The following is a 25,000-nucleotide window of genomic DNA, read 5'->3' as shown; positions in this document are numbered from 1 at the left end:
TTGGTGATAGGGCGATTTAAACTATTTACTTTTTTGGTTGGGAAGAGAAGTATAAAACCATTAACTTTTAAATGCCCTTTGCTAGGGAAGGTAAGATTTTGTGATTTACTAGATGGTTGTAAGTTGCTTGTCCATTTAACTGTCTCAGTTTCCCTTTCTGCTTGTCCTGGCTGATTAGCCTATCTCATTTCTCCCTGGGAAACATCCATCCTGAAATCTTTTAGGGTTGATAAGGGAGGACGGTTGGTCTTCAGTAACTGCTTCCCTCTGACAAGGGCTGTGTGGTCCCTGCCTATGTAGGGTATGGAAGTCTCTTCCTGCCTGATCTGGGGGAGACAAGGGAATGGGACCTGAGACTGGAACAGCTTCTGTGAGCTGATTCTTCTGAAGTAGTGATGGGCCAGAATCCCCAAAGCATCATGATCTTGATATGTAATAGTTGTGTCCAGAATCAAAGATGGTAGATTGCTCCATATTTCATTGATTTAATTATGTAGTGCTGAAAATAAGTTCAGTTAAATTGTTGAGTCCATTTCAGGAGGCTGTGATGCAGATGGGCTCCCAAAGTGAGACCTATATTGTGTAAACAAGCAATTGGGTATTTAATAAGGGTATACCTATGAAAACAGAAGGAAAAAGACAAAGGTTAATGACCAGAGCAAATTATAAATCAGTTTCTGAGTCTGTAATGCGGTCAGTTGAGAAGATTTTTAGATGTAAGTCTCAGTTTTTTGTTTTTTTTATCTTTATTGATCTCAGAGAGAGGAAAGGAGAGGGAGAGAGAGAGAGATAGAAACATCAGTGATGACAGAGTCATTGATCGGCTGCAGCCCACAACCCGGACATGTGCCCTGACCGGGAATCTAACCCCTATCGCTAGGATCCTAGGTCGACGCTCAACCGCTGAGCCACGCCCAGCTGGGCATCAGTTTCTTTTGCTAGAATGAAAACAAGCAGTGACAAGCTGATAGATCCTCCTTATCTGAACTTTGAATATCTCTGGTGATGTAAATTCTGCATGGTTCACACAATACCAGTCACTAGGATTGTTTAAGTTTAAGCTGTTGTGGCTATTTCTCAAGGTCATATCAATTCCTTTGGCCGTAATTTATAAGTACAAAGCTCAGAAACAAAAATTTTTAGTTCTCAATAATTCCAAGTCAAAGGATGGAAGAAAAATGAAACATTAGTTTGGAGGGTTGTATCCAAATATTTAAGAAAACAAAAAAATTCAGGATTCAGTTCAGTTTATGGGTGACACATAAAATTTTGAATACAATTACCTGAATTAGATTCTAATATCCACAACTATGTATTATAGATTCTATTAAAACACAATTTCCCTCCCTAAAATTTACATCCACATTTTTATGAAACAGCCCAATTAGGACCAATTTATTTGCTGCTCTAAATCCAGCTTCAACTTGGCCTGCTTATTTGCGTAAACACAACAAGAATACTAATTGGTCATATAGGCTCTCTTAAATCTTTGCTGGAATCCCATAAGGAATCTCCAGATAGAGCTTTGATTAGCCCTTCAGGGTGAAGAAGCCAAGCCACACAGTTGCCGTCAGGCTTAGGTTTGGGTGAATTCCTCAAGTTCTTGAGGTCCCCCAAAATGTTTTGAGGTTCTTTCTCTGCCATCTCCCAGGAAAGCAACCTTCGTTTCTTACCTGGAAGGACTGATGAAACCATTTGAATAAGCAAGGTACCTTTTATCATCTTCCAAAGTCAATCTTAATTCCTTAAAGCTTTCTGGTGACATCCAATCTAGGGATGTCTCTCTCAATCATGACTTTCAGTCAAAATCTTTGTTAATAAAAACCACAATTGGAAACTGGTTTTATGTGTCCTATTATAAAGAGAACAGATTCTCATGGATTCATGCAAACAAACATATCACCATGAAAATAATACCATTCATTAAGAGTTGCCAAATTCTGGAGGGATTAGGTAGGGAGAAAAAAAGATACATTCTTAAACACACATACACGGTAAAGAGAGCTAGACCTTCAGTTTTGAGAAAATGTCAAAGACCACAAGGCATCTCTCTTCGTGAGACTTTTTGGCAATCTCAGGTGCTGTCCTTTTCCTTGGAGAGCTTCTCCCTGCCCTCTGCCTGCCTTTTCCTGTTTCTCAGCTTAGGTTTCTCTTCCTCTAGGAAGCCTTCCCAGTCTTCATTAAGTTTGTTGAGTTACCCATCCACATGTTCTTATGATACACTATACTTTATTACTTACCATATTTTGTCAATGCCACTTCTCTGTGTCTTCAGTGGACAGTAGACTGTAAGGAAGGCACATGGAGATTATCTGTATCTTACTAAACATTGTTATTCTCAGCACCTAATAGGGCCAACACATTGTAGGCATTCAATAAATATTTGATAAATGAGGGAGGGAGTGAACAAATAAAAGAACGGCATCAGCGCTTAGGTTTGATCATTTGGTATTTTAAAAGTTTATATTTTATTATCTTTTTAAGTAAGCCTTACTGCGGTAGAAGGATTCTCTTTTGAACTGGTTAACATTTTCTCTATGTTTTAGAGCCACATTTAGGAACATAGTTAAGTAATTTTCTTGGACAGAAAAATTTATAAAATGCAGGTTATTTTAGCAAAAGTACATGTATAAATACTTCAACTTATTAAAAAACAGTATTTTGAGACTGCTTTTTAAAATCAGCCTAAGTATCTTTGAAGTTGTTACTGTTAACACCTAATATATATTCCTGGTAAATCAAACATTTAATTATTAGTTTTTTTTCTACTTAGGTTATCACTTAGGTTATTTTATGATCTTTTGCATTTGAGGGCGTGTGATGTGGTATAACTGTTTTTGAATGGGATCTGATTTGGTTATAGATAATACAACCTTTATTATTACTTCACTAATACGTTCTGGGATTTTAAACCCATATTTATCATCTTTTTAAATACTAAAAAGAAGTGGTTCTCAGTGAAATAGTCTTCTCTAGTGAAGGTTCTGATTTATAGGCAGAATGGACAAGTAGTAACATTTGTCATTTGACCTTTTAAATTACTTAAGCTTGTTTATATAAAGAATTTAAAGTTGATATTTCAAAATTTATTATTATACATAGTGATTCTGAAGATGGGGAAAAGAAAGATGAAAAATCTGAAACTTCAGATTCTTCCAGTGCTGAATCTAGTTCAATGGAAGACAGTTCTTCAGAATCTGAATCAAAATCAGAAAGTGAATCTAAATCCAGAAAAGTCACTAAGGTAAGAGGTTACACATTTGTTGTAATTTAAAGTAAATATTTTTATAGCCTTTTCCCAATTAAGAATAAATATTTCTGAAAATTAGTGTTTTGTAGAAAATCAAGAAACTAAGAAAGGAATTTAACATTGTCACTGACAACTAAAATAAACTTTTATCTTCATTCACACCTGTGATTTTATATATTTTTTTTTTCTAGATAATTGCTTCCCTTGTAACTCAACCCTGCAGAGAAGTTAGAAACATTTTTTAAAATTTGTCTTTATTGTTGAAAGTATTACAGATATCTCCTTTTTTGCCCCCAGTGAGCCTTTCCTCCCCCTCCCAGCCCCTGTCCAGGCCTTCCCGCACTATATCTGTCCATGGGCTATGCATGTAGCCTCATTCTTTGCCATTGAAATAAGAGAGCTCAGTATTTGTGAGTATGGCCTTTGTTGTTCTTGGCTAGGATATGACAAGGGAGGCTTTTGCTAAAGGAGAGGTAAAAGGAAGTGCAGAAGTAGTATTGAGCAAAGGAATAGAAATGTACATGTGGCATAAGAAATTGAGACTAATACCCTTTTTAAAAATATCAGGTATTTTGGGAAATAGAATATTTTTAAAGGTTTAATCAAAGCTATATATGTTTTTTAACTAATAAAGACTCAGTAGCCATAATTTTAAAACAAAGGTAAGAACCACTTATGTAACAGAATGGTAACGCTTTTGATACATTTTTAACCCTTAACCTTGTCTGCTTAGCAGCAAAAAAAATAAAAGTATAAATTGCAAAAATGTAGTTATTCATACAACATTCAGACCTAACATACCTTTCTGACCTTTAGTTATTACTCTCTTCCTATAAATGGATCATGTTGATGCTAGGCTTCAAATGCAGTTTTTGAAAAATAAACTGTATTCCAAATGTTGAAAATGTGGTCATGTCTTATCCTTTAAATTGAATTCATTTTTTTTTCTGAAAAGCAATTCAGTGAAACTTAACATTTATTATTAATAAAATCTCTTTTAGAAATAAAAAATACTTTTTATATTATAAAAGAATATTTGAAGCCAAAAACAAATATTGTACTTAATGGGTTTGTTTGTTTTTTTCATTTATTTGTTCTATACTTAACAATTTCTTTAATAAGTCATCTGAGTAGCCAAGGATGAAAATAAATCCATTGAAGTATATAATTGCCCTCCTCTATCTAGAGATTTATTGTTAAAGAATAAGCATGTTTAAAAATTGGCTAATATTTGTCTTACCATCTTTCAAATATTCTTGCATATAGTAAAACCCATTTAAACTTGAATTTATATTTAAAACTTGTGTCTATATATTATATATCTAAGATTTCTGTTTCAAAAATTTACATAAAACATTTTTAGGTTTATTAATCTGGCCTCATATAAAAAACTTATTACATAGTGAGTTTGATACCTTCTTGTTTCCTACTTACATTAAATTACAAAAATGCTTAAAGTGTTATAAAGGAGCTTTAGAAGTTAAGTACAACACATAGTAAGAAATCAGTGTTTTTAAAAATGATTAAACACGAAGTCAGTGACTGTCAAGTGGTGGAATTAAAATGAGTTATTCTTACGAAGTTTTGTAAAAGTTGATAAAGTGTAGACCTCAGAGCCTGTCTAGTATTGGAGGTAGTGCGTTAAACCCCATTAAAATGCCACAGAGGCTTGGCCAGGCATAGCTAAGCGGCTGAGCGTCGACCTGGGATCCTAGGCGATCGGGGTTCGATTCCCGGTCAGGGCACATGCCCCGGTTGTGGGCTCGGTCAATGACTCTCTCATCATTGATGTATCTATCTCTCTCTCTCTCCCTCTCTTTTCCTCTCTCTGAAATCAATAAAGATATTTTTTTTAAAAAAAATGCCACAGAGATGCCCCAGATCAGCAGTTCAGTTGGTTCTTGTTTGTCAAAGACTGTCAAAGACCACATTAAATTTCTTTATAATTGAAAATATTTTACTGTAGAATATCAGTATTAAAGTATTGCAGTGATTCAAGATTCGAGAAATTCAGGCTTTACTCATGTTGTCAGTAGTTTCGTGTCTATGTGTTTTGCTTATGTGGCTTATTTTCTCTCTAATAGAATGCTTCTTCCTGTCCACAATAGACAGTGTGGTTTATTTTAATTTATAGTTGTAACATTCTCCACCTTGGAGACCTCATAACTGTTTTTTTCTCTTTCTGTTTTTTCTGAGTGACTTGGAGTATACCATGCAATTACAAGTATACCAATTTTCTAACAATAGGCAAGTCTGTAATTGTAGAAGAGCCCTTCTTGCACCACGTCTTGTGGCTTCTGCTCTAAATGATGAGTAATGAAGGCAGATGGTGGGCGCTTTACTTCAATTTAGCATTACAGTATTTTAGTACTGAAAATCCATACGCCTTAAACCTGCAGCCAAACTAAACTCTACTCTTACTCTTTCTCTCCCATTTCTTTTATCTGGACGTGTCCTGGGAATATTAAACATGAAAATGAGAACCTGGGGTAGCTTGAATGGGGTTGTCCTGTGGGACAGGCATGGTGTTGTGTTTGTTGGGAGGTAATGTCTTTACCCTCCAGTTTCCTCATCTCTAAGGTAGAGGTGCTCATACCTACTCTCGTTCTTTCAGGTGCTGTTACAAAAAAATCAAGTATGGAAAACCAGTGTAAAGCACTATATAAATATAAAACACCGTTAACACTTTTTAACTTGAACTTTAATTCCGTGAGAGACCAACAATAGTCGCATTATAGAACACCAGTGCTAAAAGGAACAAAAATGTTTTTATAACTCTTATATCTCCTGTATTTTTAATTTTTTTTTACTCTTTTTATACCATTCAAGTTATAAGTCAGCATTCAGGGATGACCCCTTACTTGCAGCCTGTGATCTCATCCACTTTCTGTAGGATACTGAGTTGCCAACTGCTGTGAGCATCTCCTACTACTCTCCTCTCAATCTGTTTGCCCTCCTTTTTCTTTGAATTGCTCTGAGCAAGTGATCCTATCCACTTGACCAAGAATAAGTCCTACTACCTTTTCACCTTGTTTTGTTGAGAATCACCTGCTTCCTTTGCACCACCCATCTTTTTCTCTCTTAATGCTTCTGCCAACCAAAGCACTCAAGTTTTTCCCAGCATTTAAAGAGAGGGAGGAGAAAGTAGAAGAGAGACGGAGATGGAGAGAGTGTGACAATGAGAGTTTAGAAAAATAATCTAGATAGTTTCCATCTCCTGCCTCTTAACACAATTATTTCTTAGTCCCTTTGAAATTGGTTTTCACTTTTATCACTTCTTACAAATACTGCTCTCTGAAAAGTCAGCTGTGATCTTCACCCAACCCAGTGCCCTCCTCTCAGTAATTATCCTTCTCGGAACTTTTTACAGCTCTTCCTCTACTACTTCAAACTCTCTGCATCCCTTTTTTTCTTAGTTCTTTGACCTTTCAGTCTTTCGATTGCTTCACTTTTATCGCCTTCTGACCCGAAGTGTGAACGTTGCCCCAAAGTTAGCACTTAGCATACACAGCTTTTCCAAGGCATCGTGGTGCGTCATCTGCGTATGGTAGCGCTGTGCGCTGAGGCCCGTGTCGCCTTGCTCACCAGGGCCACGCCAACAGACTCAGTTCAAACAAGGTCAAGGGAGTTCATTTATTTTGTCTCTTTTTTCTCTACAGTTTTTCCTGTTGGGAGACCCATTCACTCCTATAGTTTTAACTAAAATTTTTGTGTGAATTCTTCCATAATAATATCTCTAAGTCCCTACAGCAGCTGTAACTTTTCTTCCCAAATTCAAACGAAATTCTTAGATCTGTGAGGAGCCGCTGGTCTCCCAAACCTATTGATACGGCCAGAAAGACACATGTTCTACCATTTGGTACCAGAATTCTTTCTCCCAGATCTGCAGCCCCAAAATCATCTTTGATTCCTCCCTCATCCTGTATGTTCACCTAGTTGCCAAGCCTTAGAAATTATGTGTATTGTTTCTCATATCTGTTTCTTCCTTTTCTACCACCACCATTCTAGATCAGTTCTTCATTACCCCACTCATAGACCATTGCCATTGGTCATTCTCAGAGCTTCCCCAACCCCAGTCCTTCTGTGTAGCTGCCAGGTTAATGCTCACATTACCTATAATGATGCCCCATTATCATTCAAGTTCAGTGACTCCTCAGACTAGCATGTCCAAACTTTCCTTTCCAGGCTTAACCCCCTTTGTGTTTCCTGTGTTCTGATCCCAATATACTGTTTATGGTTCTCTTAACATCCTATATGCTTTCCCATTTCTATGTCTTTGTTCTTCCTTTTATACTTTCTCTCATTACAGGAAATATAAGCTGAGGACAGAGTAGCCCCTTATCAAAGGGTGGTCCCTCCACTTCGTCATGAAATAAAAAAAACGTTATTGATGAGAGGGTATTCCTCATGTGAACAGTGTAGGGACAGTCAAAGGGTGAGAACTTCTGTTGAATTATGTCCCTGAGGTGTTTGTCATTTGACACCATGCCCCAGCAGATTCATAAGACACAAAACTATGATCATACATTTGATGTTATGCTTGTTTGAGAGTATTAGTGATTGAGAGTCCTTATTTGAGATCAGATATTGTCAGTAATGACCAAAGAAAATTATATTGTTTTTCAGTTACAATTATTTTGATGGGCAAGCATGTTTTTAATTTTAGGTGTTTGTTTCTGAAATATATATGATACAGAAGTATTTTAATTTTAATCTAATCCTTTTTATGAAATAATTCTTTTGTTCCAAATAATTGGGTTTAAAGAAAATTTGGCATGTGGTCTGAGATAGATTATGGATAAGAGTGAAAGGAACTATTTTCTTCCCTATTTGAGATATAGGAAACAAATTTTACTTGTGTTTGATTGATATAGCCAGAAGGACACATGTTCTTCCATTTGGTACCATAAATACTTTCACAAGTATTTATGTATGTTGCAATTATATAACGTATGTGAATATCGTAGAATATTGGTTTTTACTCTTACAATTCAAAGCCTTGCAATTTCGATTTGTCTTTCCCAGTTTAGTTCATATTTTAAGTTTTCCAGAACAGAAATATTGTTTCACTTCAATTGAGATATTTAAGTAATATTAAGTGCTATTAAGCAAGCTTTCTTATTGAAGTAGATACAACTTAATAGGGAAGATTTTTTTTTTAACAGTTTAGACTAATTTTTAACTTACAAAGCAGTCTTAATTTACTGGTAATGTACTTTTGTTTTAAAGCACAGTGTGTGAGCCTCAGACTTTTAAAATCAAATTTGTTAGATGACTTGAAGGCAAGAGAGTCTTTAAATTGTCCTTGGTTGGTAATTCTAATTAAAAGTATTTCATGCAAACATCTTGCCGTGTGAGGCTAAAAATTAGCCTTGAATTTTTGTTGATTTCAAAGCACGATATGAATTTAACAAACTTACTTACCTGTTCTGTAGTTTAAAATTTTAAACTTCTTTACAATAGTTTCCTCTTAGGAAGCATATATGATGTTTGTTGTGTAAGATCTTTTTTTCCTACTTGCTTTTTTAAAAATCAGCATGAAAATGAACTTGCATAATACATAAAAAATGTTTATAGATATATTATTACATAATTTTGTTTGTATTCTTTGGAGCTTAATAAGAATTTCTAGGATCTTTTATTTATTATTTAAAATGAAATATATTAAAAAGAAATCATTTTCTTAACCCTGTAACTTTGTATTTCATTTTGAAGATGTTGATGTGTTGAGGTGTATAATCGAATACCGTAGAAACAAAATGGAGATTTGAGGATGATGAATTGATAACTAAGTATTTTTGTAGTGAAATTTTAAGATCAGTTACTGTTGTCCTTATAAAAGCCTAATATAGTCACTCAGCTGTTAAAAACCTAATTCTCTATTTAAAAAAATATACAAAAACAAATTGTCTGTGTTTCTGCCTGATCTCTTCTCAAGTACTAACACAATGGAAACAGTGGGTGATCTGTCAATGTGTTTGGTTTGTCAATGATGGTTTTGTATAAATATTGGGGAGGTAAGAAATAAAATTCACACAGTAAAATATGATTTCATCTGCCTTTTCTCTGCAGCTCCATGGCTCATGCTGCGGTGTGAAATTCTCATTTTACACACTTTGCAGGCGGAGCACATGAATTATGCATTGAGCAAGAAAAATCTCCTGCCTCGAGTCCTATATGCATTTACCCAGGTTCTGTCTCTATTACCAAGATGAATTGCAAATGGAGAAATGTTTGATGGAATAGGGCTCTTAACTTCTTTGTTTAGAATTCAGATTTTTATTTTTATAGTAGATCCTTTAAGTATGAAAATGTTTTGAACTTACTATGGATTTTTTTAAAATGAAAAATGAAATATAACATAAGAGAGGAATGCCAAACACATCATGAAGCTTTTTATAGCTTTGATTCAGAATGCAAGGCTTTTTCAATTTAGTAGAAATGACCATTATCTATTGCTAATGTTGTACTTCAGTCACTGGTTATTTGCTCTTCTCAGAAACTCAGTGAAATTCTTTCCTTTTGAAAGCCTTTTTTCTTCCCGTTTTAGGTTTTATACCAATTTCACACGCAGCTCTGTCCTGTGTTGTATGTGACCTGATGTATATTTAATAGACATTGTTACAAAATCTTAGCTGTGAAGTAGAAAATAAGGTATAGACTTGCCTACAGCTTTACCTTTATCTCAATTTGAAAGGTTTCTAATTTTTCAGGTAGGGAGGTTACAGTTCCATAAAGACAGTCATGCACCATTGTAGCTTATAGGAAGCTACACCCATTGTGCTCAGCATAGCATGTTGATAAGTCACATGGTGATAAGCTCTTTTTGGTATATGTTCTTTTTTCACAAGAATGATATTCTAGTTGAGATGCTGTTTGCTTTCTAAGCCTGTCTTTGCTACTTACAACTTTTACATTTCAGCTTCAAAACTAACACTTCTATTTTTTTTCCCTAGCCCTACAAATTATTCATTTGAGGTATGGAGAGAGGGGCAAATGTTGTTTATAAGTTACTAATGAAAATTAAAACCCATCTAGTTGATTTGGAGTTTTCAGTGGCAGAAATAATTAATTTGAGGAAAAAAATCAGTGCTGATGTTTTTAGTTAGTGTTTTAATGTTTATTATTGTGTGAGCCTTGAAAATACTTTTTCTGAGTATTTGCATAGGGGAAAAACAAGCAGAATATAAAATCTTTTAAAAATGTTACCTAACATACAACTTGGTGTATTCCTCTTGTTCATGTATGCATGGTGTAGTAGCAGCTTGTTTTAGTGATACCTTTTGTGGTTAGAAAAATACTTCAGACATATTTGTCATAATTTATGTATACAATAAGCTATAAACTCCTCTGGTAGATTATAAGTTATCTGAAAGCAGGGCCTATGTCTGTCTTAGGTGTGTTGCATCCATTGCTTAGCACAGAATCTGATACATATTAAAAATTCTGCACATATTTATTAATGAATGAATGAATGAACAAAATCATTTTAGCAAACACATAAGTTTTGGCTTTTATTTTGAGAAGATTTAATGTAAAAAAAAAAGTATGCATTATAAAGATAAGTGGCCTTGATTCAAATACATCTATTTAGCACCCTAATCTTTGTTGGTCTTTAATTGTTGATGATGCTACTCTGTACTGCACTTTATTTATTTTAAAGATTACACATTTTTTTCCTGAATCTCTGAGCAAATTGTGAACACCTCAGGCTTAGAGACACTGGTTTCTAGTCCATGGTTATCCATGCTTCAAAAATATAGTAGACTTAAAAAGCACATCTGAGGGGAGGAAGCCCTGGTTCTGTGCAGGTGTGCTTTTAATACTCTCCCCAGAGGGAACAGTAAAGAAAGTGAGTCCTTTCAACCCTAGAGAGCAGGGACCTGGAAATGTCATTTATAGATTTGAATGAATACCTTTGTCAGAAGAAGCCTGACACAACCCAGTGTTGAAATATTAAGTGCCTGGTACATGCATGTCACAAACTACATCTCAGCAAGACTAATCTATTACAAGCCATTGACCATCTCAGAGCTAAGCACTTATTGTTTGTTTCTTTTTCTTAAATCAACTTGTTGAAAAATTTTTTTCAAGAATACACACTTTCTAATGAAGAGCCACGTTACGTTTTTAAAATTGACTTTAGAGAGAGAGAAACAGTGATTCGTTATTTATGCATTTATTGTTTGCTTCTTATATGTGCCTTGAATGGAGATCAAACCCGAAACTTTGGTGTATCAGGACGACGCTCTAACCAACTGGGCTATCCAGTCAGGGCCACATTTACATTTTCATGTTAGCAAACAGTTGTCAGATTATAAAATAATTATTTCCCTTTAGGATTTCTTCTGAAGGTCTTTTATAATCTTTAAACAAAAAATATTTAAAAATAATTAATAGTTTGCATAGTGGGAGAAGAAATACTATATGCTAACTGAAATAAAAATTTTGATTAAAAAAAACCATTTTGCATAACCATATAGAAACTTAATTTAAATTTTTTCTTGGAAAACTGCAAAGGAAAATTGTTTGTTTTGAAACGTTAAGGACTGCCTCATAGATTTTTGAAAGAGAACATGCAATGAATGAAATATTTCTTATTTTATAGGAGAAAGAAAAAAAAACAAAGCAAGATAAAAATCCTGTTACCAAAGATGTTTCACTTCTGGATCTAGATGATTGTAAGTATTAAAATTTAATTTTTTTTCTTCTGTGTTTAGTAATATTTTTTATTTTTAGAGTACCTTTCATTTACATGTCTCAACATGTATTAACATCTATTATGAACAATTTATAGATGAATATGCCAAGAAAATTTTAGAAATTGGTTTTATTGGTATCTTTTCTTGTAATCTATTCAGCATATCAGTTTGTATCACCTGAATATAATCAGTTAAATAAAAGTGCATCAGATTCGCTTGAAGATCTTTTTCTTTAGTAATTTATACTTGTTTTTAGTAAATAATTATCCATATATCACAACTTCTACATTGTTAAACGTTGGCTATGGGGATTGAGACATCTAACTTAAGGAGGTAGGGAATTAGGAAAGTAATTAGAAATATAAAGGACATCACCATCTTCCACTTCCCACACCCCTCCTTTTTTTTTTTTTTTTTTTTAATATATCTTTATTGATTTCGGGGCGTGGGGAGAAACGTCGATGATGAGTCATTGATCCTCTGCCTCCTGCATGCCCCAACTGGGGATTGAGCCCGAAACCTTGGGCATGTGCCCTGACCAGGAATCGAACAGTGATCGCCTGGATCCTAGGTTGATGCTCAACCGCTGAGCCATGCCGGTGTGGGCAACTTGTCACACTTCTCATGGGAACAGAATTGGATACAAAAAGCTTTTGTGTGGCTATACTTACTAGTGTTTTAACTGCAAAAATTCCTTGTCTCAGCAAATCCACTTCTAAGAACTTTAGAATCCAACAAATATACTAACCCAAGTGTGCACAGATGTATATTCATCATCTCTCCTGAATCCTCCTTTATTGCGAGAGAGAAATAGTGGAATTGACTTTGTTGGTAGGTACATTTTGCACTAGAAGAAGAGTAAACAAGGAAGATTTCATGAATATTAAACTACTGTCATTTTTCAATGTAGTTTTTTCGTGCTAGAGGTGAATTATGTTTGTAGGTTGTCTCATTCTTATAAACAGAACATAAAGCTTTGTATTTATATTATTTACCTGGACTGTCTCATGGGAAATTCTTAATATAGAGAAATTAAAATGTATGATACAGAGACATACTTAATAGAGATTAAAATAAAATTGGAGCCAAATTTGGATGGTTTTTCGCCTATTGGTGAAGATTTTAAAGTTTACATCATTTTTCACCTATTGGCAAAGTTTGCAAAGTATCATCCATTATTGCGAAGGTTTAAAGAAACAGGCATTCTACATATGTTTTTGATTGGAATATAAATAAGTGTAGCTTTTTGGAGTCATTTAACAATATCAATACTTTAAATTGCAAGCACCTACCAGTTTTGAGTTATCAATTCTGTTCTGGAATTTATCCTACAGATAAACTAGCAAGATCTTATTTCATTCTTGTAGACCCTTCAGTGTAGTGGCGTATTTTTACACTTAGATTAACATTCATATTCCTAGGTTTCTCCGACTTTAGATGATCTGACTCCTGCCTGCCTTTCATCTGCTCTGTTCCTTTGCATTTCTGAAATACACCAGGCTCATTCCTGCCAAGGGCCTCTGTTCTGCTGTTCCCTCTACATGAACATTTCTTCCAGATCTTCTGATGGCAAGCTGCTGCTTATCTTCCACATCCCAGCTCCAAGTCACCTTCTCTTACACACCTTCACCCGTAACTGCTGACTGTCTTCATGGCATTTTTCACCACCTGAAATTGTCTTATTTTTTACTACTTGTTTATTGTCTGTCCACCCAGTTAGAGCCCGGGCTGTGTTGCATGAGAATAGTGCCCTGTCTGTGTTGCTCACTGTTACTCCTAGTGCATGAGCACAGGTCGCAGGCAGTGGGTTCTCAGTAAGTATTTATTGAATTAATAAAGTATGCAAGGTTATATATAAAAATTTCATTGCAGCATTATTTATTACAGTGAAAACAAACAAAATGTTACCAATAGAATGATATAACCATCAATGAAAATGGGGCAAATCTTTATATGTGCTAATTATGTTATATATCCAAAATATTACAATTTTTACAAAGCTGCGTGTCGAGCATGATTCTGTTTGTATTGTGTTGTTTTGTTTTAAAAGGGAGTAAATGAGGAGGTATGTCTTACACACAAACACAGTTGTACATCATATATTTCTGGAAGGCTGCAGAAGAAACAATTAGCAGTGTTAGCTCCAGCCCTTTTGAGGTGTAGGACTAAACTAGAACAAAGAGAAAGACTTTCATTTTATAGTTTACATCTTTCTGTGATGATGAATCTTTTATATACATATGTAATTTTTACAGTTTACAACAATAATCAAGCACATTTAAAAAGGAATTAAGAGTAAATGTGAAAAGATACTGGAGTGCACTAATTAAATTTTCTCCTTATATTTGATTCTAGATTTCCTGGCAGCTAAGGACAAAAGAGAAACCTGTAAAATGATATAATTTTTATTGTTAGATTCTTTTTTAAAGCATGTTTTTATATGTATAAACAAAAGTTTTCTTAAATATTAAGTTTTAAATTTTTAAATGTAAGATTTTTTTATTTTAAGGGAAATTTCATTCCAACTTACATTTATTTTAACTCAACATAGTATATATTTGTTTGCTTTTAATGACCAAAAACTATTTCTTAAAAAATCTTATGCAGAAATAACACTTGAAACTCTCTTTTTAAATTGATTCAGCCCATGTTTGTGGATTATGTGCTATTATCTGTTCTAGAACAGATACATAGAATTTAGTCGTTCTCTTCCAGAGAGTAAAATGTAGTCAGGGACCCAAATAGGTAACAACTTACATGAGACAGATAATAGTGGCACAAAATGTAGTAACAAAGTGAGGAAAACAAAAACCAATTAAAAAGCTACAAAGGCTTGTGGCAGAAGTATGATGTGAGCTTATAGATACAGACAAGTAGACTGTTGAGGGAGAAAAGCATTGTTGATAGTGGCTCTTAAAATCCTGACTTCATTGTATGCCACTATTAGCCTGCAGTAGTTCTCCACTGTCCATGGCAAGCAGTTTGTTGATCAAAACTAAAAAGGTATTCTCCAGTTGCATGAGTTGTTAGCTGTGGGAATCTGTTTAATTTTGAAAGGGGGGCAGACACATTGCTTGTGTTTTATGTAAGAGGCACATCATAAACCACAGAGGTTCTTTGTTCAGTGCGCATTGCATACCAGGAAAACTGCAAGTACTGAGTTTACGTTTGTCTTCGTTCAGAAAACATTTATTAAATAAACACTTGCTATGATCTAGGTAATCTGCTACATGCTGGAGATTCTAAATGGATACAACGTTGTCCCTACCCAAGGAACTCTCAGTGTCATTAGATTGCCACATTATAAATGAAATGAGAGAGAGATATGCCCAGAATGCTGTTGGATAGTGGGGTACCTAACCCACCTAGCAGTTTCCAGATGTAACATAATGCTTGAGCTGAGTGTAAGTAAGAATTAGTAAGGGAGTTGGAGGTAGGAGAAGTAAGGGAAGTAACTACATGGAGGAGTGAAAGAGCTCTCTGCTACCTGAAGTAATCATTGTTTCTCTCTGAGGAAGTGTCCTTAGCAACCCTAGCAGTAGACTGGCTCCACTAAAAACAGTTCTGTGGTTTTGAATAAGTAACTTGATATTTCCTTATTGTATCTATTGAGGGGATGTTATCAGAACCCTTTAATCAATTGAGTTAATTTGTGTCTCATTTTATTCATTTGTAAAGTGGGGGAAAAAGATTGAAAATTTCTGCAGTTCCTTTAGATTATGAAATTATATGACTATTTCATGAGGCCAGTTGATAATACATTAGAAAATATTTATGCTAAGGTAATATTTGACCTAATGATAGATTCGGCTTAGAAGGAGCAATATGCTTTCTCTTTTCCAGTCATATTTTATGTTTATGGAAATTAAAATATTTTTTAGTACCCTATACGATATCATCTCAACAGGATGATCATAAAGCAGCAGTCATATTCTGGTGTGTTTTTTATAGGAAATGTAAACCTATATAATTACACTATTGGTACAACTAACTGTAGTCTTTCAAAAAAATTTTTATCACCCAACAATAATCATGCTTCAGACACACCTTATGATATGTGATATATTGTACAGGCAGCAGAGTGGAGTGGCTAGGCAGACAGTGGAGCTAGACCATCTTGAGTTCAAATCCCAGTTCTGTTACTTACTAGCTATTAACCTTCGACAAGTTATTTAATCTCTCTGTGCTTTGGTTGCTTTATCTATAAAATTGGGATAATAGTAATACTTTTTAGGACCATTAATAGGATTAAATGAGTTGATAATTGTGCTTGACATTTGGTAAGCATATGTAAGGGTGAGCTATGGTGGAAGGAGATGATGACAGCAAAGATGCAGCAGCAGCAAAAAGTTACATTTAACCAGTTAAATAGATTCACATTAAATTATTATATATGAAAGTTTTTCATCTTAAATTTTAAAGCAAAACTTTGATCCGAATAGTTATGTAATTATTTTATTAAATATACTTTAATAAAGAAAAACTTGTTTTGTAGAGGTTTGTTTTTTCCTCTGAACTTATGGAGATGGCAAAAAGCCCAGAAATACCTTAATTTATTTTTTTAAGAAAGGGAGGGGGGAGGAGGGAAGGAGGAAGGAAGGAAGGAAAAAAGGGGGGAGTGATTTGTAATCCAAATACCCTGGGTTTACATTCTAACATATCAGTTCAGGTTCTTTTCGTATGACTCTCCCCAAAATTTGAATCATATCGACATACTGTTTTATTATTTGCTTCTTTCTCTGTTTATCATGCACATTCCTTTTCATGCCATAAATATTCTTTAACAACTTTTTTAACGACTGCATGGTTATTCTTTATATTGTTGTAATAAATTCTATTTAACAGGTTTACTATTGTTGGAAATCTAACTTGTTTCCATTTTTCTGCTGTCATAATCAGTGATGCAGTGCACATCAGCATAAGTATATTATTGCATTATCTCCATGACTGTTTCCTTAAGATAAATTCCCAGGAGTAGACTTGCTGGGACAAAAGCTGTAAAGAATTCTGTTGGTAAGATTGCCTTCCACAAAGCTTATAGCAACTTACACAGCATTAGTATGAGAGTGCCAATTCCTTTAACCCTTACCTATGCTGAATTTTGTATTTAAAAATTGCCTTCACCAATTTGATAGGGGGAAATGGTCTCTCATTTTAATTTCTATTCCATGTTATTTAAAAAATCTGCAGTCATTTTGTTTTTTACATATTAATTAAATAGTCAGCTGGCCTCAGAATCCAATTTAGGATAAACTTTCAGTGCCAGCTTCCATCTTGCCAGACCTGAAAACAGATGTATAATCATTTCTTTAATTCCAGAGCCTCTGTCTTCTGAAATGATATTAAAAGCCTGCCTTTTTTTTTTTTTTTTTTTTTTAAGAGTCTAACTTGCCTGTGGTACACATTTTCCTCTCTGGTCTTTGATGCCCTTTTCCCAACTCCTTAGCCAAGCCATAGTTGAAATGAGAGGGGTTTTAATTCAATTTTTATTACTAAACATGGACATCTAGTATTTTGGGTGGATGGATGAACAAGTGAACAAATATGCATGTAGAACCCACCAGGAAAGGCAACGTACTGTGATGCAAGTGAGAAGAACTGTTTCTAGTCCTGCAGCGGTTCTACCATTCGCCTGTTTTATGACCTTGGCAGGCCTTACTCTCCCTGTGCCTGTCTCCAACATCTTTAACATAAATGCCCTTCCTGCCTCCTCACTGCCAACCTGAATGCTCCTTCGGTCTGTCCCTTAACCTAGCACTTGACTAATCATCCTGCTGCACCATGTGTCACATCATTCCTCTTTTTGGTAGATTTTTAACAGTTCCCTTTAATGTACAAGATAAATCCAACCCCCTTAGCTTCCCAGTTTCCTGCCTCTCAGCCTTTGTTTATATTCTCTCATCCGAGAATTAAATTTCTTTCTTCCCTCTCATTCACAGCCTAACCTTACTGAAAAACTGGGCTTCCTTCCTCCTAGTTGTGAAGGGCTCTCTTACCACCGTATCCCCACTGATCCTGTGTTTTTTATCAACTCCCTGTGGCACTTGCTAACTGTACAGTGGTTTCCAGCATAGGTCTAAAGAAGCCTGGAGGTTGGTAGCCATGCTTTAGGCCCACAAAGGAATGAAAACAAGAAAGCAGGGTTCCACTTCTCCTTCACCCAGGCTCTGTTGTATATGTTGAGATTTTATTTAAAATTTCCTTTGAAAATGTTCTTCTTTTGGCAATATCATTTATGGACTATATGGTTACTTTTTTTTTTTTTTACTTCAAGCATGTGTATCTCTTTTTATCAATTAGGTGTTAAGTTATTTGAAGACAGGGACCATATCTTGAACCATAACTTGAACTTTGTTCTCTTCTTGTTCAAGAAATATTTATTGCTGACTTTATGAATTAATATTCTGTCTAATTTAGGGGATATTGTGAGACTAAAATGAGAAAAAGATGTTTTGAAAAGTGATGTCAAATTAAGTAAATATCACCTTATAGTGTTATTTTGGATTGAGAATTTGATGGAAGCTAAAACTTTGCTCACATTTTAATTTATTTCACTTAGCAAACATTTGAGCAGTTACTTAGTACTAAAAAAGTCTGCTTATGCAGACTCGTAGAAATAAAAACATTTAAAAACATATTTGTATTACAAGAAAAGTATGGTTGTAGGAGTATGTCCAAACATTTCTGGGGGACCAAGAAGGTACATATAAGCTGTGTTTAGGTGAGTCAGGTTGCACATTCCTTCTAAGTGGTATCTTAATGGGTACAAGTTGCAAGGTGAGCCAGGCCGAGAAGTACCTTCTAGGCAGAGGGAAGAGAAAATGAAAGGCTCAGAGACATGAAATAAGACCTTGTCAACTATTATTCAGTAGAGCTAGAACCTAGGCATGACTGGTAAAATGAGAGATAAGCTAGACCTGTGCTGCCCAATATGGTGGCCACTGGCTACTTAAATTTAAATTAATTAACAATAAAAATGCAGTTCTTTAGTCATACTAGCAACATTTCAAGAGCACAGCAGGCATGTTTGCCTCTGGCCACCACACTGGACAGCACAGCTTCAGAACATTTCTATCATCACAGGAAGTTCTACTAGATAGTGCTGAGCTGGATCATAGAGCACCTTGCACACTTAATTAAGGATTTGGACTTTCGTTGGCAGTTGTGAACCTTTCAAGAGTCTTAAGCAGGGAAGTAACGTGATCAGATTTGCATTTTTTAAAAGATTTTCAAATTTTCGGGTATCTGATCTCTAGTACATAGGATTCTAGAATAAACATTTTTATCTAGCACATAGCTTTTGCTGACAAAGTATAATTGGAAGGGAATTAGATAGCCTGTGCCCCTATAATTATCACAGTACAGAACAGAATAGAATAAAGGATTTAAACACCCTTTTAAGATTTCTCACTCAACTGGAGAACTCTCTTGAAAGCTATTGTTATTCTTTATATTAGTCTGAAAGAAATGCTTCTTCACCTTTTTCTTTTAGTGAAGTTGCTGGGTGATAAATGTTAGTGATATGTGATAGTGTTATGTGATAAAAACTTTCAAAACCTATTCTGCAAGATATTTATTTATATCCTTATTTTGTTATAGGATTTGCCATTATGTTTTGAAAGCTAAGACTAATAACTGCCATGACTTGATAATAACTTGACTACATCAAGATGTTAAATAGCATTGCCATCGATTTATTAATCAAAGTAATTTAATTAGGCTTACTAACAAAATAAAAATATTGCTTTTAATAATGTGAGTTAAATTTTCATGCATATTTGCTAACTTGGGTCTTTTCTTACAGTTAACACAGTATTCACTCCAATTGCACGTCCCACACCACCTCTTTCTCCAAGCTTGGTAGCTGATCTTGAAGGTTTGAATTTGTCAACTTCTTCATCAGTCATCAGTGTAAGTAATTTTCAGAATACTTTAGCTCAGTTTTCAAATGATGCCATTGAATCATTTTTATTAAAATGCAAAGAATTGAAGTAGATTTTTAGTCTTGAATGATTCCTCCTCTAACAAGTTCAGTTCTGATCTGACCTTTTAATTCTGTAAGTATTTTTTAATTTGCTCTACTCAAACCATTGTCATCTCAGTTTACTTCTGTTGGTTACCCACATTTATTATGTGTACATTTGTCTCTGGGACTGTTCTCCATCAGTAATATATAAGGGTTCTTTGCCACTTCGAGTTAGTTTATATACATAAATTCTTGTAGACAAATTATTGTCTACATTAACAGACTTTTATTCTCATCATTCTGTTTCTTCCATGCTGTTTTTTTACTATAGGCTACTAAAAATACCTGTTTTCATTTGAAAATTCAAGATTGTATTTCTCTCTGTTGTATCATCATGCATTTACTTACATGCTTTGGTGTATCTAAAGAAAATTCTTTAATGTTATTTATGGGGTATGACTGGAAGGGAGAGAAGAAGCTTGCCTAACTCAAAATAATGCCCAAACCATCAGCCCATCATAATATCTGAAACTGCAATAGCTTTTGCTTTAAAAAAAAAAAAAGATGATTTTAGAGAGAGAGGGAAAGAGGGAAAGAGAGAGAAACATCGATTTATTATTTCACTTTTTTATGCATTCATTGGTTGATTCTTGTATGTGCCCTGACTAGGGATCAAACACACAACCTTGGTATAGCAGGACAATGCTCTAATGAACTGAGCTACCCGGCCAGGGCTTTAAAAAAATTTTTTTATTTGAATTGAGAGAGAGAGAGTTACATGCTAACACTTTTTCTGTGTTAGCATATAAGATCACTAACCTTTCACTCTAAATCAAGTGTGCTGCCTAGGATATGTAATCTACTTGACCTCCTGTTAATTTGCGTCAGAAATTTGACAAACAGAGATAGAACAGTGAGTTCTTGATTGGAGCACAGATAACTTGAAGAGATCTGGTGCACCCATGGTTCCAGGGCTGCCAGGGCACTGCGGGGTGCGTAGTTGGTGATCTGAGCTGCCCAGGAGCATAGAGCTGCTCTGCCAGAAGTGGGAATGAGGAGTACTCAATTCTTATAGATTATTACTAAAAATTCCCCCTTCAACACAAGTGTGATAACAGGGTCATGTGATGAAATACTCAGTAGAGCTACATGCATTTCTGTCCAGCTGTGGTCAGCTTAGAGTATAGGTGAAAACAAGCTTATAGTGTTGTTTTTAAGCTATTGAGTGCAGTTATCTCCTAACCACTCGGAAATGAGTAAGAACCATATTTAGGATTTTAGTTTGCTTTTCTTTTTGCTTAAAGGGAAAGGTATGTTAAAAGAGATGGAGGAAAGCAGTGAAAATAAGCAGTTAAGCCTTTATTTAAGTAATAAATATTTATTGAGCTTTTGTGGTAGGCTGTAAAGAGAAAGTGGTAATCAAAAAATCTATAGTGAAGCAGTTAGTCCTTGAAGGGAAAGCAGGCCCCTAAGAACTTGGGAGGCAGTAAAGTAGTGGATAAATACCTTGGGCTGATATCAGATGACCAGGGTGCAAATCCCTACCTTGCCACTTAGTAGCTATGTGACTTTGGGCAAATTGGTAGGTAACTTTTCTGTACCTCCAGTTTCCTATGAAGATAATACCTACTTCACAGGATTGTTGTGAGATTAATGAGATAAACATAAAGCTCTTAGAACAGTGACTGGCACATTGTCATTGCTTAGTGAATATTAACTAATATGGTAGAAGAACTATCTTTTTAAAATTCGTATTTTTTATACTGTACTTTAAACACGTACAATATATTTAAACACGTAAGGCATATTTAAGCCCCAGACTCAGAGACAAGTCTAGCTAAGATTAAATTCCTTTGAGTTTAGAGGAGGAAGAAATTATAAGTCAAAATTAAAAATAATTTTGTCATTTCAAATTTGGGAAAAATCCTTTATTTGTTCTGATGAAAATGTCAGTAGTCATGGAACTGTGGTAAAAATAATGAAAAATCACTGGCCCGGGTCTGCTTAAATTGAAAGCATTTTTTAATTAAACTTTGACAGTATGTTGTGCTTCCATTGCCTAGCCATGTCCCGTCTTATTCTTTTATTTAATTCTCTTCTGGGTGTGAATAGCTTTGATTTTTAAATGAAACTTTAAGGTGTGCCATACCACTGCTTCAGCTCTTTATTTCCGTGCTACTTCAGAGGCCTCATAGTTAATAACAGAATGTTATCATCACTTCCTTCCCTGGAGTATTAAAAAGAGCTCCTTTTACAAAAGAGACCATAATTCATTTTTAGTTGTAGGAGTTGTATTGCAATTTTTTTTTTTTTTTTTTTGGCTTAAGCAACTATGTGCCAATCTAAGTCCTGACTGGTAGAAAAGACTCATAATGCTTTGTTGATATATAATAAAATTCTCCACCATGAAGAATCCACTTTATGATACTCTAATTACAGTTTTTAATGAACTTGTAATTATTACCGCCCAAAAAATGTCACCCACCAAATCAAAGAACATGTGCATATAAATCTGCAAGAAATTGAAGGATTAAAGAAGAGAAGACCATGGGCCTTTCCCTTTCTCTCTACTCTGTTGTGAGTAGTTCCTTTCGCTTCTGTGGGTTCACTCTTTTCAGAGCTTAGTTCACTGAACAGCCACTGACTTTTTTCCCTAAGATTATGGTTTTTAACGTTCATTTCTTATAATTAAATGTACTATAATAGGAAATAATAAGAGGTTTTTAAAATATTTGTTTAGGAAAGATTTAATCTCAATGGCAATTTTATTTTATATATCCAAAGTTGATTCAACTTTGTACTGCTTTCAACTGTATATTTCAAATTGCATGTGTTGCATTATTATAGTTGCAATGAAAAATACTGTTTTTACGCTTTAAGATAGATTATTATGCATTGGCCAATCATGAATTATTATTTAGTCATGTATCAACCAAGTTAACTTTCGTTACCTTTGTTCTTTTTAAAAAGCTTGCCAAAAATTTTCTGAACACAGCAGTGCATAGCATAGAAAATTGATAAGTATTATTTTAATAGTATCAAATCTTTGACATGAGAAACCTGACCTAAACATGGAAAATATTATTGTGATACTTATAAAACTTTCTCTTCAAAGGAAAAGAAAATGAATTTAACTGTAGGGCAGGCACATGCCCAGCTAACACTGAGATATTAATTTATTACTAGAGAAAGGAGAGTACGGAGTAAAAAATAGATAAGTACAGTATATGACCCTAATAGCACAGAAAAGTAAAAGCCGCTTATCTTAGAATATATCAGATACACTATTATTCAAATCACTCAGGAATGTAATTACAGACAGCTTTTATAGCCCTGGCAATAAGGGTTGTTTCTTTAAATTTGCAGCTGTTCCACATTACTGAATAAATAAATACCTCCCCCATGTGTTAAATAAGAAGAAGAAACAAACAAAATTTCAGTAAGTTCTGCTTTAAAGTGCATTATTTAGATTGAGATACAAACCAAATGTAATATGTACATCTTGTTTGAATCCTGATTGAAGCAAAGCAACTTTGAAAGACATGTATGACAATCAGAGAGATCTAAACACTTACTGTATTTTACATGAAATTAACAGGAATTATGTTTTTTCTTTCTGTGTGATAATAGTAAGTTTCCTTTAAAAGTCTTTATTAGAAATATAAGTCAGACTATTTACTGATAAAAGTAGATCATAGCTGCAATTTGCTTTTAAATAATTCAGAAGTGGAGTAAAAGATTGAATTACACACGATTAGACAGATGTTTTTTTGAAACTTAGTGAGGAGTACCCCTTGTTCATTATATTACTCTCTGCTTTTGTGTACATTTGAAAGTTTTCATAATAGGATGATATTTAAAGTACATAATTTCAGAAATTTATTCATTTCATATTCTCAGTGAGGCTTTGAAATCCATAGTTTGTGGAATATGTGACCTGACAAAGTTATCTTATATATTTAAACTAGTACACCAAAATTTGAGGGCAGTTCAGATTGTCCTCATATTGTCCTCTCTGAAATTAGAAGACTGAAGATTGTTTCTAAGATCCCTTCCAATTCTAAATTCTAGAAGTCTATGGGAAATTAAGTGAAGATACATTAGCAAACGTTGTGAGCATAAGAGAAGTATTAATTAGAAGTATACTGTAGATCTAATAAGACTTAGACTCTTGAGTCCCTGTAAGATAGGACAGAGCCTTTTTATTGGCCTTTCTGCTCCCAGTACTTGATACATAATGGGTGCTCATCAAAAGAGTGTTAAATGAATGAAATTAATCTTTTCCTGTTTTCCAGCTTTATCATTATAGACCATCCCCACTGGTGTCAGTTTAAAGGGCTGTATTGTTCACATGTTAGTTTATTACATCACTGAGAGAATATCAAGCACATACTAAAAAGTAGTTGTGCTTCATACATGTTCCTTTTATTACTCATGTAATATTTAAGACAGTAAAATGGAGAATAAGTTATTTTTTTAAATAGTTTGACTAAATGTATCTTAGTGTAACCCATCCTTTGTATTTCTAAATGCATTCTTAATTTGGATGAAAATACAGCATGGTAAACTGAGAAACTAAAGACAGTTTTATTTTATTTTTCTGTCAGTAGAGCAGATCTCCTAAAAATTTAAAGCACATCTTTCTAAGGTAACATTTACCTCCTCACATCTTTAGCAGCTATCAGACATGACATGGGACATATTCATTAACCCTAAAAATTTTCATCAGAATCTTATGCTGAAAGGGGGCAGCCCTAGCCAGACAAGAGGCTCATTTCAATTTTAACGGATATAATTAAAGGTTAATTCACTGAGTCAGGATTAACGAGGAAAGTACAAATGATAGGCAAGCAGCTGCCTTTATAATACAAGATTAGAACAATACAATTACAATAAAAATTAGAAAAAATCAACTTCCAGAAAGGATCCTTTAATGAACAAATTAAATTTTGATCTCTAAACATGAATATATAAGATAATGCTTCTTAAGGGATCTTTAAATTAATGTTGTATAACCAAGTCTGTTTTGTCAAATGTAGAAACAATGGTTAACACTAAAAACATTTTCATTACTAGGAATTT

The 25,000-nt window shown here is 34.3% G+C and overlaps 1 protein-coding gene across 2 annotated transcripts in view; it reads left to right on the top strand.

Annotated features, from left to right (window-relative positions):
- Positions 1-25,000, top strand: part of AP3B1 (adaptor related protein complex 3 subunit beta 1) — a 186,837-nt gene that overhangs the window by 115,985 nt on the left and 45,852 nt on the right. For both annotated transcript variants that reach the window (XM_087815426.1, XM_016210377.2), the window contains 3 exons: positions 3,103-3,244; positions 11,859-11,931; positions 19,757-19,863. In XM_087815426.1, coding sequence (XP_087671552.1) covers positions 3,103-3,244; positions 11,859-11,931; positions 19,757-19,863 — 322 coding nt within the window. The remainder of the gene's footprint in view (positions 1-3,102; positions 3,245-11,858; positions 11,932-19,756; positions 19,864-25,000) is intronic.

The sequence above is a fragment of the Miniopterus natalensis genome, chromosome 3 (assembly GCF_054644295.1).
Source record: "Miniopterus natalensis isolate mMinNat1 chromosome 3, mMinNat1.hap1, whole genome shotgun sequence".
In the NCBI taxonomy this organism is placed as follows: Eukaryota; Metazoa; Chordata; class Mammalia; order Chiroptera; family Miniopteridae; genus Miniopterus; species Miniopterus natalensis.
The sequence above is the reverse complement of the archived record's forward strand: the minus strand, read 5'-3'. Positions and strand labels throughout refer to the sequence as shown.